General features: G+C 33.1%; 2 protein-coding genes and 1 long non-coding RNA gene across 4 annotated transcripts; 1 reads left to right on the top strand and 2 right to left on the bottom strand.

The window, feature by feature from the left end:
• Window positions 1-388: 388 nt before the first annotated feature.
• Window positions 389-10,177, bottom strand: LOC126871390 (uncharacterized). 2 transcript variants are annotated; one of them, XM_050630151.1, is made up of 4 exons: window positions 10,040-10,177; window positions 9,667-9,842; window positions 4,988-5,149; window positions 389-3,860 (listed from the first exon to the last, which is right to left on the bottom strand). In XM_050630151.1, the coding sequence occupies exons 2-4, from the start codon at window positions 9,734-9,736 to the stop codon at window positions 3,589-3,591; spliced, it is 504 nt and encodes a 167-aa protein (XP_050486108.1). In that variant the 5' UTR covers window positions 9,737-9,842; window positions 10,040-10,177; the 3' UTR covers window positions 389-3,588. The 2 variants fall into 2 exon arrangements, with proteins under 2 accessions (XP_050486108.1, XP_050486107.1); XM_050630150.1 differs by lacking the exons at window positions 9,667-9,842; window positions 10,040-10,177 and adding an exon at window positions 5,837-6,069.
• Window positions 10,178-10,334: 157 nt separating this feature from the next.
• On the top strand, window positions 10,335-11,340 carry LOC126871404 (uncharacterized). The gene is made up of 2 exons (XR_007691636.1): window positions 10,335-10,906; window positions 10,991-11,340. It is a non-coding gene; the product is annotated as an uncharacterized LOC126871404 (long non-coding RNA).
• Window positions 11,341-12,615: 1,275 nt separating this feature from the next.
• On the bottom strand, window positions 12,616-16,752 carry LOC126871344 (zinc finger protein 84-like). The gene is made up of 9 exons (XM_050630033.1): window positions 15,620-16,752; window positions 15,072-15,535; window positions 14,728-15,006; window positions 14,449-14,644; window positions 14,112-14,369; window positions 13,786-14,025; window positions 13,355-13,705; window positions 13,105-13,274; window positions 12,616-13,031 (listed from the first exon to the last, which is right to left on the bottom strand). Exons 1-9 carry the CDS (start codon window positions 15,944-15,946, stop codon window positions 12,854-12,856), a joined length of 2,463 nt encoding a protein of 820 aa, XP_050485990.1. The 5' UTR covers window positions 15,947-16,752; the 3' UTR covers window positions 12,616-12,853.
• Window positions 16,753-17,299: the final 547 nt, after the last annotated feature.

Below are 17,299 nucleotides of genomic sequence, written 5' to 3'. Positions count from 1 at the left end.
ATTATCTAATATGCGCGAAATTTTACTTTTTACTTATTATTATTATCCCTTATAATATATTACAGAGATTATTACATAAGAACTACTTAGTTTAGCATTCAAGATTTTTCTACATTTAATATGCATTATTTGCTTTAGGTTAACTTCTCGATATGGGAAAATATGATGTGTTCTATATAGCATCATCAAATATTATAATTTATTACTTACCTTTTTTAGCGAATCACACATATAATTTTGTGACTGGTTAATTACTTTGTTATAGCAACGATAAATTTTGAAAGTATATGAATGTACAACAATTTATACAAAATCGTATTGCGCGATAAGGCAGTTTCTTTGTCTTATTAATTAATTATAAACGAAGGTCATATAAGTCAATGATACATCACGAAAGAAAATATCATTTATTTCTGTATATTAACATTGGAATCGTCAAATAATAAATTAATTAACTTGCAAGGTTTCCGATATATGAAGTATAATTTTGATTCCGTCTCTTTGGTTTTTTTTTGTAACCATTCAACACTTTATTGGCAGAATATTCTCTGTACATAGTGATGGATGTGTATAATGCAACATTAATAGAATATGATTATGAATATTGCAATAAAACCGAAATAGTACAATTAACATTGTCTTGACCTAGTACGTTTTATTAATTAAATGTATTCATAATATTAACATAAAATATTCAAATCGGTGATACCATTTAAACGATGTATTTTTCTGTTCTTTTTTCTTTTGTTTGCTTTTTTCGATATGCTTGTATAAGGGAGGCAGTGTCGCCAGTAGTTTTATTTCATTGTGAAGTATGATGAATGATTATCGGCGAATGATATGTATGAAAATTAATTAAAACGTATTATGCAAGTAGTTACTCGGAAAAACAGTTTCGTTACATTCCGCTCGATGTTAGATGAAATTTCTACGATGTACCACAGGCACAGTAGAAGGAAAAAGGACACTAAGAAAAAATATTATTAATGTTTATTTTTATTCATTGTAGAACATGACAGTTTCCTATGGTCATCGTTGATCACGATACATTTAGAGAAGTATAGCGAGAAAAGATTTCATTCACGTTTTGCCTATAGACACATCACAAAATACATATACACTCGTGCATTTCTTTGTTTATTACGGGTACCGCTATTATTTTTTTTTTCTGTGATAGACTGTATCAATTTTACATGCACTAAGTTAGAGCAATTCGCGACAAACTTCTAATCTTTCGAATCAGACTCTGAAATTGTCTAAACAACTATATGATTATATTATCTTTTGTATTACATCTACATTCGAATTTTAAGTAAAAATAAAAAAGCTTACAGTATCACTAGGCATTTGTAAGATATAATGTTCAACTTTTAATTTTCTAAAAGAACCAACCAATCGACTAGTGTATGTAATTGAGCGGAACATAACGAAATACATATGTATGTATTTCTAACTGTCCTTATCATTTATTCTGTCCTTTATCTGTGGCTGTCTGTCTTGTTCTTATCTATTGCTCCAGATCTATCATTTGAAAAGACATGCATTCGTCGTATATTATGTATATCGGATGTAAGAAAAAGAAATAGAATCGTCGTGGAGTACAGAATTAAATTTTCCAGTGGAAATTCTTCTGATAATTCTTTTGAGACAATTGCGATTTGTATGAAGATACTACAAAGTACATGTAAGTACTTTCAAGCAAATATATAGTAAAACAATGTTTTCGTGCTTTTTTATCTGTCATCAACCGCAGTCCACAATAAAACGAAATCGAAACCATGATTATCAAGCCTATTTGTACCTGATGTCCATATTTGCTACTATTTTCGAATACTTTTCCGTCTCTTAAGGTGTTAAAACGTTCGCCATCGTTTCTTCATGTCCTTTCTACTGAGGTCATCCGTATTTTATTTTGACCAGTACTCAATAATAACAAGAAAAACATGAATTAATAATAGCAATAATACGATAATATTAATAACGATGGTGATGATATTGATTAGTTAGTAGTAGCAGTTAATAGCTGTAGTACTGATGGTGCTGGTAGTAATTAGCAACCGTACTAATAATGTGACGATGGTGATGATATGACACAGTGACAACAACGGTAGCGGGGATTAATTACATACGTACTGCGGTGAGACATATGTGTGTTCGTTTTTATTATATTTTTATTATTTTTTTTCGTTTGTTTCTTTCAATAAGCGTTCTACTTTACCCTCTACTTTCTCCATAGATGATAGTTTCTACATCTTCATTACAGTTTTCGTTTACGACTTCTGTATTTTTCTTGTGTTATTTTTTGGTTTTCTGTCCATGCTCTTTTTTTGTTTTAATTTACTGATTTCTTATTAGTTGACTACGGTTGAAGAAGTAGCAATGTTTCACTTCTTAATCGAACTATAATATATCTTTTAATAATTTTTTAGCGTTTCTTTGACGCGAATTGTATACGTATACACGCACACATGCACGCAGTCGCGTGCACACACAACGAACGCGCACTTACCATACACGCACGCATACGCACATCAATATATATCTCTTTTTCTTCGTTTCGCGAGCCTCCGCTACCGTCTATCGTTTTACACAGCATTTTATTGCAAAAATCAGCGGAATACGGGTCGCAATCATAATGCCGGATTCCATTTATTTATTTTATCTTCGTTTAAACGAAGTGTAAAATAAATTATTCGTCGAAGATATGTCTTTCTATTTTGTTTGTTTCTTATTTTTTAAATTATTCCCGCATACTCATGTCGTATCTTACAAATTTGCGTACGGTGCCAGGCATTCATGAAAGCAACCCGATGTTACTTCTCTAAAAATAAGCTGTAATATCCTTCTTGCGTGCAATTCCATTTCTGTTTCTCTTCCAATAAAATATAATACATATTTGTATATATATGTATATATATATTATATATATTCTTTGAGGAATCCTTTTCCAGGTATAGTAATTAGTTTTTTCCCATCTCTTATTTACTACGCTTACGCGAGATATCTTGGGTGGTTTCACGTGCGGAGGCCGTGTGTATGTTTTTATCTTTTCCCATTGAAATCTTACTGAAGTGTACTACTGAAATACGCACTCGCGTATCTGGCAGTTTGTATCACCGTTAGAACTACTCTCTTGTAATTTGTCTACTTTTGCGAAATTCGTTCGAATCCTGGGACAGTACATATATAATATATATCTCTATATGTACCATGCTCTCGATTGAGCGAATCTTTTTAAAAATATTAACAACAGAGGAGCTGTAATTACATTTCATCTCGTTAACAACCTCCGGTTCCCATGCCCCATTAGGACTTGTTATAAACGTAAAAAAATTCAACTTTACAATTTTGACGAAACTAACGAAACATTTGGTTTCCGAAACTGAAACTTTTGTTTGAATTCCATCAATTATTCTCAATCCCTCTTTCCTTAATAAAATCTAAAATTGATCGCAATCTAACCTGTACGCGCTTCAATTATGAACGAGCAGGCAAAGAACGTGTTGTTCCGGATCCGAACGGTCTTTTCTATTGAATCGTTGATTCAGTTTTTAGGCGTTAAGTGTTATCCGCTGGTGGCTGAATAGTTTAGGCTATGGAGAAGTGCGGCGAGGTTAAGACAGGTATTGCAAACGGGTACGAAAGAAGGAAACTCGGCATCGCCAGAATAACCATCAACAAGGATGTCAACGGCAGTAAGAAGGACGGTGTGTGGCTTTCGGCCGAGTTACAGAGATCACCGGTGCAAGCGCAGTAGACTGCGTGAACGTCGTGAGTACCTGATCTTACTAAGCAATCGCCATTGTCTCTCGCATCCGTTATGTATCCACAATCTCTGACAACCCTGATCTTCCCGTACACTGGAAATTCATCAAAGTCAGAACATTACAATGAGCGTTCATTATTTTTCAATAGACAGCTAAATGTCAAATGATTAACTCGCTAGGAAATTAAACAGCCACAAAGATAAATCATTTATTTAAGAGGCTAGCCACTGCAAATCCGTGAAGATTATAACTATATTTGGCAATCTTTAAAGGGAAAATCATAAAATAAATCGAAAAATTGTTGAAATTTTCATCCTTGAGGAATACAATCGTATTTTTGCAATAAAATAACTGCACTGCAACGATAAGAATTTTTGAGGTGATCATTTAACCGACGTGCATAATTACGAGCATATATGGTTAATTACGGTATATTCGGTACATTACGGTGCGCATAATTACGGTTCGACATCTATAAGCATTAAAGAAATACATCTGGATCTTTAGAAATATTTATTTTTTTAGAAATGGTGAATATTTAAAAAAACATCTGGTTTCTAATTACGAAAGTATTGTGTGATAATGTCGATAACAAAGCAAGTTTTTAATGTGTAGGAAAATCCTTCAAAAATTGCCAAAGATATCTATATTATTCATGCTTCCAAGTAAACTTTAACATGTAGCTACTGAAATTCTTTGGAAGCTTGATTTCTTTGTTAATTGTATGTATCTTTATTTATGTATATGATGATCAGATCTACATATTTCACAGAGAATGAGAACAACTTCAGCAAAGTTCTACGTTGAGGATACAGGTGACATCTTTTAATATCATACACGTGCGCACATTCGCGAAAAATGTGGATCTTGTAAGAGGATTATGTAAGTGCTATTTGAAAAAATCACGGGCAGCGTCGTGAATATTCTGCTTAACTGGTATTGTGAATCTGAAGGGGATGCTACACGTGTATCTTTTCTACTTTGATGCTAGAGATCTAATAACTTTTGGGGTTCGGTTGCCGCAATGCAGTCAGCTATTTGCCCTTATCCGATAACAAATATCAATGCATAGTAATTTGAATTTTAATGGTCTGTCACGGAATGTATGAATATTTTGTTGTATTTTTAGGCACGAAAACTTATACAATAATTTTGCCAAAGTAAACAGTATTATGCATGCAACAGGCAATTACTAATTCACTAATTACTATCACATGTACCTTTTTGACTGATCTTTCGACAAAGAGTCGGCGCCAGGCTGCTCAGATGGTTTAAGCGGGGTCGAAAGCTGCAGTTCACCGTTCCAAGACTGTACGGATTGAAAGGATCGCCGCACCTTGGATCGTATGCGCTGTTGCATTTGTAGCATATTATTGCTTCTCCTGAAAAATGAATTTTATATCAAACACCAAGCAAAAATGGAGATATTCTATCTAATATTAATATTTAAATCCAACTTATACCATAAGAATTTTTTATGAACAATTATATAGATATTGATTGAATATTAGAATAATTGAAAAAAATAATGGAAGAAAGAAATTAAGAGGAAAGAATTCTTTTATAAATCACAATAAACTGGATTTTTGTTTCGTAATTATATGCTAAAATACCAGGCTATTCTATTGATTATAATAGGATAGGTCAGGATTTAGAAATGCTGAAATCATTTTATAGGTTGTGGCTCCTTTCGCACTGCTCTTATCACATTCTGCAACTTACTCAAAACTAGGCCACTAATGTGTAGGTGCTTGTTACGATACATGTATGCAATTAATCTGTTAGTGTCTATTAAAAGCTTTAGAATGTAGATAAACATGCGAAAGGACTGTCGATAATTGTTTTCAATTGAAATACATCATCGTAAAACAATGAACAGGTACAATAAACTGAAAAAAGTTATCTATTCTTTATTAAGAATTATTTTATTATGAATTATCCTGAAGATTAAGATTCAGGATAAACGTTGATGAGTATTTTTGATGGTATCTAATGTTTCATAATGATTCCACATTGTAAGGTAATTTCGTTGATCGGTTAATGGAAATTTAATTTCTTCTAGAAATGACCATTTTGCTTGGAATTCAAGACGCTTCGTTTACGAAGTTCTGGTGATTCGCTACGGCCCTGCCGCGTTGTGACGTCACCACGCAACCCCATTCACCCTCCCAACAAGTCTGGTTACAGCACCAGCTGATATCGAGCAGGAAGACCCCGACCAATGCGCGCGATGACCTACTGATACACACATAAGAAAATAGGTCTAACGACAGAAGAATAAAAGTTGCAAATTTTAGCAATAGAAATTTATTTGGAAACGGTATATTTGACGGTTATAACTTTTTAAACTTTCACTTTTGCAAAATTGAAACGTTACATTTTAATGAATTGTTTAACAGAAAAATTAAAAAACACTCTTACTTTTATGATTGTCTGAAAGGTTTTCTATACATATTTCTTACTTTGTTAACAAAATCTGTTAAAGAGAAGAATATCGATTATGGTTTAATGGATCATGCGTAATTTGGTAAAAGAAAATGTTTCGTTATTAATTAAAAAATAAAATTGTGTAAACGAGATTTTACATTCCCTTTTGATTAGCCGAATTCACCCCGAGAGCGCAGGAAAATATAGATGAGGTAGCTCGGTACCCTGACCTTGAATAAGTTCTGCAGGGCGTTTTACTGACTCGCGCCGTTCTAGCTTTCAATGGCAAGTTCTGCACTGTTAAAATACCAAATTTTTTGCTATTTGATTCACTAATAATGGAGAACGCTCTATGAAAGACTCATTTAATTAATAACCATCAATATTGCCTGTGACTATCAAATAATTTTTAACATTATTTTAACAAAAAGACCCAATTTTTTTTGTAAATTTTCGTACAACTACTAAAAGTCATTCAAGCATGAAATAGGCATTACAGGTACGGTAGGTTACACCATAGTCACAAGAAGACAAAATCCCTCGGCGGTTCGATTAAAGAGGACAAGCTGATGTATCATGTTATTGTCAAGCTAAAGAAGCCTCCGTATTAACAAAGTAATTATTTTGACTTGCAAGTACAAGGCGTGAAAACATTGATCAGAATTGTGTGTGCACAGAAGATTCTTCAATGACATTTGAAACCACACGAGACGTTCGATCAGCAGTAAATAGGACAGGACAGCTGGGGTAAACGGTAGGGGTAAGTCGCGTGAGGAACCAACAAGCGCTGCGTGACATTGCAGGTCCTTATGTAATCGACAAGAATCGAAACGAAGGGATCGGCCCAGATGCCTCTCTCTCTCGTTGACATAAAAACATGCATAATAAGAAGAAACAGGGAAGAACATTGATTGAGATGATGGTTCGCTTACAACTATAGGATTTACTGATTTAGCATTTGATACTTTAAATTAGAAAACTTAAAGCTATCTGTAAAGATTATTTTTAAGTCAGTAAAATCTGCTTTTTTTTTGTATATTGTTTGAAGTAAATGTGTATTCATGTTTTTCAATAATTTTAGGCACCAAAATAACTGAATATTTAGTTAATCTACGTGAACATTTGGAAGATATGACGTTACTCTGCTGATCATTAGGATTTATTTAAGTAGGTCGTCAGATTCATTCGAAGATGCGAACAACACTCACTGATGTACAGTTTGTATAAGCATAACAATCCAAATTTTATAAAAAATTTATCAATAAGGCAAGGTTAACGCGAGGAACGTCCCCTTGGTCACGGCACCACGCGGTGCAGGGAGAATAGAATTCGAAGGAGAGTGTGAGAGAATGCAGCGGGAGGGAGGGGAGAAAGTGGGTCGCTCGATAACCCTCGCGGGGGCCAGGTTCTATGAACCAAAATTCTAAATTTCAACAAATTGCATCAGCTAACAGATGATAATCATTTTTCTTGGAAAGAAAATGACCGAGTGAACAATCAAGAAATAACTTAGAGATAAAGTGAAGTCTCGCCGGTACTTTCTCCAGTTTGGTTCTGTCCGCGATACAGAAACAACCCGATTCAATTAGTAACTTTAAGTTTGACCAGTTACGAAATTGTACCTTTAAGGTTAGTGTCTAACGATTGAAGCGAATTACACGCAACAACGCTTCGCTTACGTCACATCACAATTTTATATTTTCAACGTTGCATCCGATTCAGACTTTTACAAAGACGTATTATAATTTTTAAGAGTATTTTTACTTTATACAATTGATGTGATGCGAACGTTCTATCCACGTTAAGCTGTTTGTATCGAAGAGTTTTTATTCTTAAAATTTCCTATTCTGTCACCGATTTTCTTCGTCGTTTCTATCAACACGAATGTATTGTAGTAATTATTCCACAAACGTTAATTATGCATTAAACATTATAGAAATAATCACTTATTCCGAAATGTCGATACATTTGTATCGCACTGCCGCAGTGCTTTAAACTTTTGCGAAAGTCGCTCTCTTTAATGGGCCGACCTCCAGACCAGTTATTTCTATTGTTCCAAGAAATACACCCAGTTTACTAAGTATGTAAATCGACTTCTTATTTTGTCTTTTTGCATTTACCATAAAATTTATGTGAAAAGCGAAAAATTACACTTTTCCGAGAAAATGATTATTTCTAATCATTCAGTATACGTTCCCGAAGTTTCTGTCCGATTTTAATCATTTTTTCTATTAAAAATACATCGTCCTACAATCTTATTTTTTCTTCTTGCGTGCGTGATACAGGATTGTATCCTCGACTTCCGGTAAGTTGTTTCCTTACCGCGCGATTTACTTTTATAACGAGATTCAATTTAGAAATTGAGTACGATCGGTTCCAGACGAGCATCGGGGAAGTACCACAAGTGCTACCATTGTACGAGTTCTCTGACAAACATCTAGAACACCATAATCCTCTACAGAACAGGAATGTCCTCTACAAAGTTATCTTACTTCATACTAATTGCCCTCATTTGCGTTAGTTATATGTATCCACAGCCTATGACATAATCCATCGAAGTATCCATCTATAATATGAAGGACAAAGTTTTTGAAAACTGCCGACAGTTTACATCGATACGATTGGAAAGAAGATAGCTATCGAGCTGATAAAAAAGACGTGACTGAAAAGTTGCAAGGACTGCGGCCGATAAAAGCTCGATCGTACCTTTTATGTAACATTGAAATCAATAGCTCGTTTGTTCCGGCGTCTTTCTTTTCATAGCTCAAACGACTTCTGCTTCCAAGAAGAAACTTTAGCCGATTTGTAACGATTCTCCGCTTGGCAGGATTTGCCATCGTCACGTGAAACGCGTGCAGAACTAATGATGCACTGTGATATGTCCTCCTATTATGTATGTATCTGCTCTTTCCGTTGATCACTGCATTGCGCAGCAACGTACGTGACTCTTTTAAAAAACTCGATCTTGTTCAATTGCTCTACGAATTTATAAGGTAATGAGAAGTTTTCTTTTTAACTGACTTCCGTCTTTCCATATATGAGTTACGAAACATTACGTAAAAGAAGCTTGAATTTTCTGTTGAAAAACTTGCTCAACTTTGTTCCAACGAAATATTATGTTGCGTGAAAATAGACAAAAAATAATCGCCGATTGGGATTAATAAGAACATATATCTTTCAGGCATGCAGTTCGCGTGCGCCGATTCAGAAGGAGAATTTACGATAAGAAGTAAAGAATTTTCATAGATTGATCGTAAATCTACTGGTTCGATAAGAAACTAGATCGTTAAAGTAGCATGTGTTTTGTTATCTTATATATTACTATAATTTCTTAATAGTTGCACTAACGTAGCTTCGTATATACGAAATTCTATGCGTTCTATAGATTGATCATCGACAATCGTTTCAGGATAAACGAATATTGAGATGAGATCAGTGGTGATTGAAAGGGGGCGCGAAAAATTGGACTCACCGTGATGAATAGTCGACAGCAGAACCACGAGGACGAGGGTGACGATCGGCGCGAGACGGTTTGCAATCATGATCACAATCACCGGACCATGTGTTTCAGGCTAATCACGTTGCAGTCAGTCACTTCGGACGTGTTGCCTCCACCCTCGCTGCATGGAAAGTTCGCACGCGGCAGGTCTGATTATAATTGTGTTAATATTTATATAAATTTTCTGTAACTTGTAGAGCCTTCTCGAAAAATGAACAATGTTTGAAAAATATCGAGAACGAGTGAGAAGAATTTATATGATGGCAGTGTTCGATAGACAGGTCCTGTCTGTGATGTCTCTTTCTCCGTTCTCACGTCCGAAATGACTGAACAAACGTGTACGAACCTTCTGATTTCTTGCGTGGTGCACCGTACGTGATCGCGGACGCGTCGCGTCTGATGAGGGTCAGACGAGTTTCCGTCGGCTATGCGGCAGATCTGCCCCCTCTGGTTTTTCCATGCGCTTTACGTTCACTCACCGTTCACCACCGTACCCCACCAGTACTGGAACCAATTTTTCTTATCAAGGTAATAATAACTTTCTCGTTACTGTTTTTCTTAAAATACGCCTAAATATTTTTTTTTAGATATTTTTCAAAATATTACAAAATATTTTCTCCTTATATTGAAATTTACATAGAATTCATATTAATTAAAATTTAATATTTAATCGATTCTTAAAAAGAAAATTTCGAAGTATGTGAGATAGAGTAAAAGTATAGTAAAATTAATCATGATCTTTTAATCATTTTGAGAAGATAATAAGAGTATCTGGGTTAAGATTGTGTGTTTAAGGGTGAAATTTATCGTTCATCTTTCAAGAGGAAAAAATTTTACTTTGTTGAAAATTTTGAATTGAGAAAAAGTTGTATCGCATTTTGAATCATCCATTTTTTACAATATGAATAATTAATATTATAATATTCTAGTTATTTTTATTAAACTCTAAAATTATGTAACAACGAATTCCAGTACTAGCGAATGTAGTTTTTTCTATGCAGATCATGTAAAACTATTCCTGAAGTTGTGTTCGCATGTCAAATACTAACCTGGTAAACTCGATCTATGTACAGACTACAAATTGTAGTTCAGCAAGTAGTGAAGACCACTTATAATACACAGCCTGCAGTAGTATATGGACAATATAATCAGACATTGAAGACGCTTAAGAAATGAAGATTTTAGCTTCTATTCTTTAACAAAAAGCACATATGTACATATTTCTAATAGAAATTTTTTTATTAATCTTTCATAAACTTATGAATGATTCATTAAAAATCTCAATTATTCATTTCAGATATTATATGTATGGTAATTGCAAAGCACTAACTTCACCATTTATCGACAATATTGCGTATTTACTTACCTTCTTTAGATATACATGTAAAGCTATGTTTATGGACAGTAAATAATATGTGTTAAAAACCAACTAATATTTAGTGTAATTTTAATAGCGTTATTTATTCAAATTGAATGATTCTATTTTATATACCGAAAAGGTTGATCGTTTAACTTTACACAGAGAATTGTTTTCTGTAATAAAAGTTTATTTAATAAGCGTACAAAGCTTTCTCTTGGTAGTGACCTTTTATTGTAAATATTCTATATATAAAATAAAACAATAATAATAATTTACAGTAACGATAAGTTTACCTATCTGCTTTTATTTACTAGGTTTATTTTTATTATCTAGTTTTCCTAGAATTAATTCAAAAATGATTATAAGGAAAGAAGGAAAAAATAAAAACAGCTTTTTAGGATTTCCAAAATTTCCTTATGAAAAAAGAGGAATGTCTGTCAATGCTAATGGATGATATAAATGAATGTGTGTATATATATATATATATATATATATATATAACACTTTTATCAACTCTGTAAAACTATCGCTAATGAACGACATATATGTATTAGGTTGACCTGAAGTTTTTTTCCTTTTATAAAGAAATAATACACAATACTACAGCATGAATGACATTTTTTGTTTTATATTATTTTATTGAGAACAAAATGCTATTCTATTCATAGAACAAAATTCTATTGGAGCAAAATGAATCATACATAATTCAAAAAAATAATATAAAACAAAAAATGTTGAGGATCTATTATTTCCTTATAAAACGAAAAAAACTTTTGGATAAACCTAATATAATATCTAATACGATAATACGTCTCTTCGGCATTTATAAATCAACTTGACTAAAAACTCGTATAGCACTATGATACAGTACTTAAATAGGCACGTTCAGTATAAGTACTAGTTCTATTCCAGTCTCCTATTAATAAATGATACTTATTCATTATTAAAAACTATATTTCGTTCAACACAATCTATATTTATTTATGAATATATATAATATATATTTTTTTTCATTTTTTACCAAAGAAAACTACAAAATTTTTATTTAAGGCCAATTATTTTGTTCAGGAACTAGAGTGCCAGATTATTAAATAAAACAGCTTCAGCATAAAACCGATCACTGTTAATACATATATAGCGCGCTGTTGGAAAGAAGTCCTGCGGCACGGCACAGAGTCAAGAGAGGGTACATACTGTTCTCTATCGCTCACTGTCACGCGTTGCTATATTGTTTTATTTATTCATGTGACACTTTCCACCAATATGCATTCTTTATGATTGTGTTGAATCTATCCTTCAGCGGGACTTCTTTCTAACAGTGCACAGTATGTAAGTATATATGTAATTATATAAATCTCTCATACACAGGGTGTTTTGTCTAACGCGACATCAACAACTCTTTGGCCACTTGCTGTCACGTAACAAAAGAAATTATGAACCAAAATTTATCAGTATCCAGTATACTACAAATAACCATAATCAATTTTAAAAATAGTTTGTTTTCATAGTGAAATTAAGATCATTACATTATAGGGGACCTTAGAATGAATTAAAAAAACATATTATATTATGTTTTATTAAGAAATTTTGTAACAAATTGAAAAGAATTAATTTCAATTTCAATTTTAATTTTACAAAAACAAATTTTGGTTCAAAATTTTCCTCTTTTACATAGCTGCAAATAGTTTAAGACTTGAGCATCGTATTAGTTGTTACCACTCTGTATAAACAAAAGTTACCCTATTCTCAAAGGCATTATTTTATGGTATAATAATCGTTTGGCATGTTGACTTATACAATTCAATTCTCGTGCTCATCAGGATGGTCTGTCTTAATATGATGCGTGAATGTATATTGCGTGGTGAATCGTTTCTTACAATAAGGGCACTGATATGGCATCAGAGGATGTGCAGATCTTAAATGTGCAACAGCTAATTCCCGTAAAACAAATGGAGACTGACATACTCCGCACCGATACCTAGTATTATAAATATTACAGATATTAATACTTTATAAATCTTTCTAAATTTTAATATAAATTTAAATCTTACCCGCCAGTTGTCCTGATTAGAGTTCGTTTAACAGGAGGTGGTGTACTTTCCTCGTTTATTTCTACTTTTGGTTCAATAGGAGGAACCGAATATTCCAATGATGTTTCAGGTGTTAATTTTGGCATAGTTTTTTCTTCTTCTGATTCCTCCTTTAAATCTTGTTTTCGCACCTATATGAATAGAAAGATGAATTTTCAAATATGGTGAAAGCCTAAAAATTAGTAAAAAGAATTTTGTATGAGTTACTTACTGTTGTATGTGAACTTTCCATATGTACTCTCATATGAGAGTTTTTCGATTGAAAACTACTAAAAGATGCATTGCATTTGGAACATTTATATCTTTTACTGTTACTCAACGATGCAGACTTTTGCGAAGACTTTGAGGATACTCCTTTTTTACCGAGCACAATTTCTGCCGTGCATTGATGAGTTAGCAGAGATACTTCTTTAAAAAATATTTTATTACACTTAGGACAGTGATATGTTTTGTCAACAATGTGCGTTTTTTGATGTACTTTATATGCATTTTTATCTACGAATGATTTGTTACATACTGTGCATATATATACTGATGCAGATTCATTTCGTTTATGAGATACCTATTATTAAAATTAAGAAAAACACATTAAAAGATGCACAAAACAGAGAAAAATATATTTCAAGAATAATAATTACATACCTCGTGTCTAAATAATTGCCACTTTTCCTTGAAAGATTTTTTACATATATGACACATGAAATTTTTACAAGTGAAATTATCCGAATGTGTCTGTAAATGCGTTAACATTGTAGTGTGATCGCTGAACCACTGTAAACAGATACCACATCTTGCCACATTTTTAAATGCATTGGTATTTAATGGAACGTTTCTTTTTAAAGGTGGTTCTTCATGATTAGGAATATCTTCTCTTTCTATCATCTGCAGTTTATAATATTGTAATTTTATTTTTATGTTTTCACAATGACCTTTTCGAATAATATATATATAAATATATGTAATAAAACCTCTGAATATGTCCTAGTTCTTGATGCACGAGTTCTAGCTTCTCTTGCCTCCTTAGCTTCCCTTTCGGCATTTAATGCTTCTTCTTGTTCGACGCTAGCCATTACAGGCGACATTGTAGGTTGCTGACTATGTTCACTCATTCTGTGTGCTGCTAGACGTATGAAAAGTCCAAATGATCGTCCGCATATATCACATTTATGTCTTTTTGGTTCATGAGTACGCATGTGATTTGATAACGCACTTTGTTGAGTACAAACCTGTAAAAAGAATGAGGATTTAAAAAATGTAATTGTTAATGTATAATATTTTGTACAAAGCATACATAAGACTATTTACTTTTCCGCAAGTAGGACACGTAAGTGACTTAGTAGCGTCTGTAAAATGTTCCCTCTTCACTTCTTTTGAAGGTTCTTCACTTTTGAGAACCTTCGCCGATTGTTGATTCGTTAGGTGTAATATTTTTGTTGGTGTGTAATTACTGACCTCATGTAATTGAATATGACTTTGATAAGTTTCCACACTTGGGAAAAATCTATAAAGTGAAGAAGTTAGATATAACGAAAGTCAGAGGAATTAAAAAAATCAGAATTGCGATGAATGGAAAATGTACACAACCTATTACATAAAGAGCACCATGTATTAGACCCAATTTCATTTATTTGAGTTAAGTGATCACGTAATCTATGTTTCTTCAGCATCTCCCAACTAACAAATTGTCTATCACATTGGTCGCAATCTAGAACACTTCTATCAAAGTCTAATGTTACTTTTAAATGATTAGTAGCTTCATGTTTAGCCAAATCTTCTACCAACTCAAAACAAGCAGAACATTTCCTGCAATTATACTTTCTTGGACAGTGTAACTGCATATGTTTCATTAAACTTTCCTTTGTTCTGCAATGAATAATTACTAATTACAAAACTATGCACAAAATACATTGTAATTAGTAAAAACTTACTTATAATAACTATTGCAAGGAGTACACCACCACTTAGAAGATAGCTTTGTTTCTGAATTTAAGTCCTTCCTATCATTCATTGTTAAACTACCCATTAGTACTTGTTCTAAAATACTCGTCCTCTTTTCTTCTTCTTTTACCTGTATTCCTTGTTTTGAGTCATTGCTTTCTTCTTTTAATAAGCTTGTATTTTGTTCCACTATTATATCTAACTTATTATATGATTCATTTTCTATGTTGTTTTTATGTGATGGTTCATATACATTAACACCTATTCCCAATATTGGTTCTGTAGTCATTTCTTTGATCTCTACTTCACATGGCAATTCAGGTAATGATTCAATGCAACTATTTTGATGGTCTTGACTAATATCTATTGGCATTGATGGACTTTCAACTGGCAGTGAAACTGGCAAAGGTACTAATGGTGGTGGTGCTCTAGCCTTTTCTCTCCATAGTTGGGCCTAAGAATCACGATGTTGTTTATTCAAAAAAATATACAAACAATTACACAATATGAATTAATCTGAAAAGAAAATGAAATATACCTGACAGGGATCAGGAGAATTTTTCATTGCTTCTAAATAAATCTGAACAGATTCAATGTCCTTATAAGCTAACAGCTTCAAGTGCATGCTTTTGTAAACGCTCAGACAGTATTCTCTAAACTCATAAACGTCGTCCAACCTGGCGGCACAGAACTGACATATTTGCTTTGGCAGTGGATCGGTTTTGTACACTAGAACTGGCAGGCAAGCACGTAACTTTTGTGCCACTTTACGCTGTACACCTTCATTACCAAAAATCGACAGCATTTCGTTTTTCTCCTCTGAGCATAATCTACAAGCATTCTCCCACTTGTTAGGCACAGCCATTGTAAACAATTTGGTAGTGAACCGTTGCACTCTACGACGATCTCTTAATCTTAATCTCCACGATGATATGATTAACGTTAACGTGACGATAATCACACCACGATACGTATGTGTTTATTTTCCGTAGTTATATTCACGTTGGTATATGCGATCGCAAAATACGATCAGCTTCACAATTTAGGTTAGCCAACAGCCCATACCGAACGCAGGAGTCCAGCCACGAAATTGTGATCAAACAATGCATTCATCTTTTTCTCAGTCACGTTGAACATGCCACCCAGATGCTTCAACGGGTGATACTCGTTCTGGGAACTCGAAATTTTTCTTTTATCATTCTACTTTCACCTTGTGCCGTTTTGACCGTTCGGAAACTTAGCCTTTCAAGTGTAAAGATTCAAGAGAACCGGTTCTCGTGCGTAACCGCTTATGTGCATGGATATTGCTTAATACCGTCGTCTATCATATGCACCTTCCAACTAAGTATCTCCGGTTCTCTGGCATTTTTCTTACCCCCGTACGACAACACCTTATGTAGTTTTATGTAGTCACTAGTCACTATGTTTTGATAACTGCTGCTCCAAAAGCCATCTCTCAGAATTTTAGGCATTATCGCTTCATGATATGATTCGGTGTTGCATTGGTAATTATTTTTATTTTATTTATATTCATCGTGATCGATTCCAGAAAACAGTATCGTTGGAACTTAAACGATTGTGATAGAATTGTAAATAAAAATAGTAAATCGTAGATTTGATGAATATATTCGATTTTAATGGCGTGGCGAAGATCATTGATCGTCGAGTAAGAATCATAGACAGATAACAAAAAACGCGGTCAATTTAAATTTACGGTTGTTCATTCCTTTTCTGGAAACCTATTTTTAATTTTACAATGGCACATTTAGAATTTTTCATGACCACGAAATGATTTTTATATGAATAAATAAATAAATAAATAAATAATCGTTTATTTTATATGGTCGTCTCTACGTTCTAAAGTATCTTTAAGTTTAGTGTTAATAATATAACTTATTGTTAGATAAATATGGTAAAAGAATATGAGTTGAATTCTGAATATTTCGATGGGAAGAATGTTGGCTTTGTATTTAGTAATATTTATATATGAATAATCGATTATTCTCAACAATTATTCGAGAATCAAAGAAAAACATAGCATAAATTTTAAATATTTAAAAATCTGAAAAATAACATGCAACTAAATTAGATAAAATCATACATAAAATTCGTTTATAAATTTTTCTTGCAGGCTACTTACTTTCATTACTATATCGTAAAATAATTGCAATTCTATATTTGACTAAGATAACGGTATTTCCTGAGAATTTGGGGTGGG

Source organism: Bombus huntii, chromosome 11 (assembly GCF_024542735.1).
Source record: "Bombus huntii isolate Logan2020A chromosome 11, iyBomHunt1.1, whole genome shotgun sequence".
NCBI lineage: Eukaryota > Metazoa > Arthropoda > Insecta > Hymenoptera > Apidae > Bombus > Bombus huntii.
This window is presented reverse-complemented; position numbering and strand designations above follow the sequence as displayed.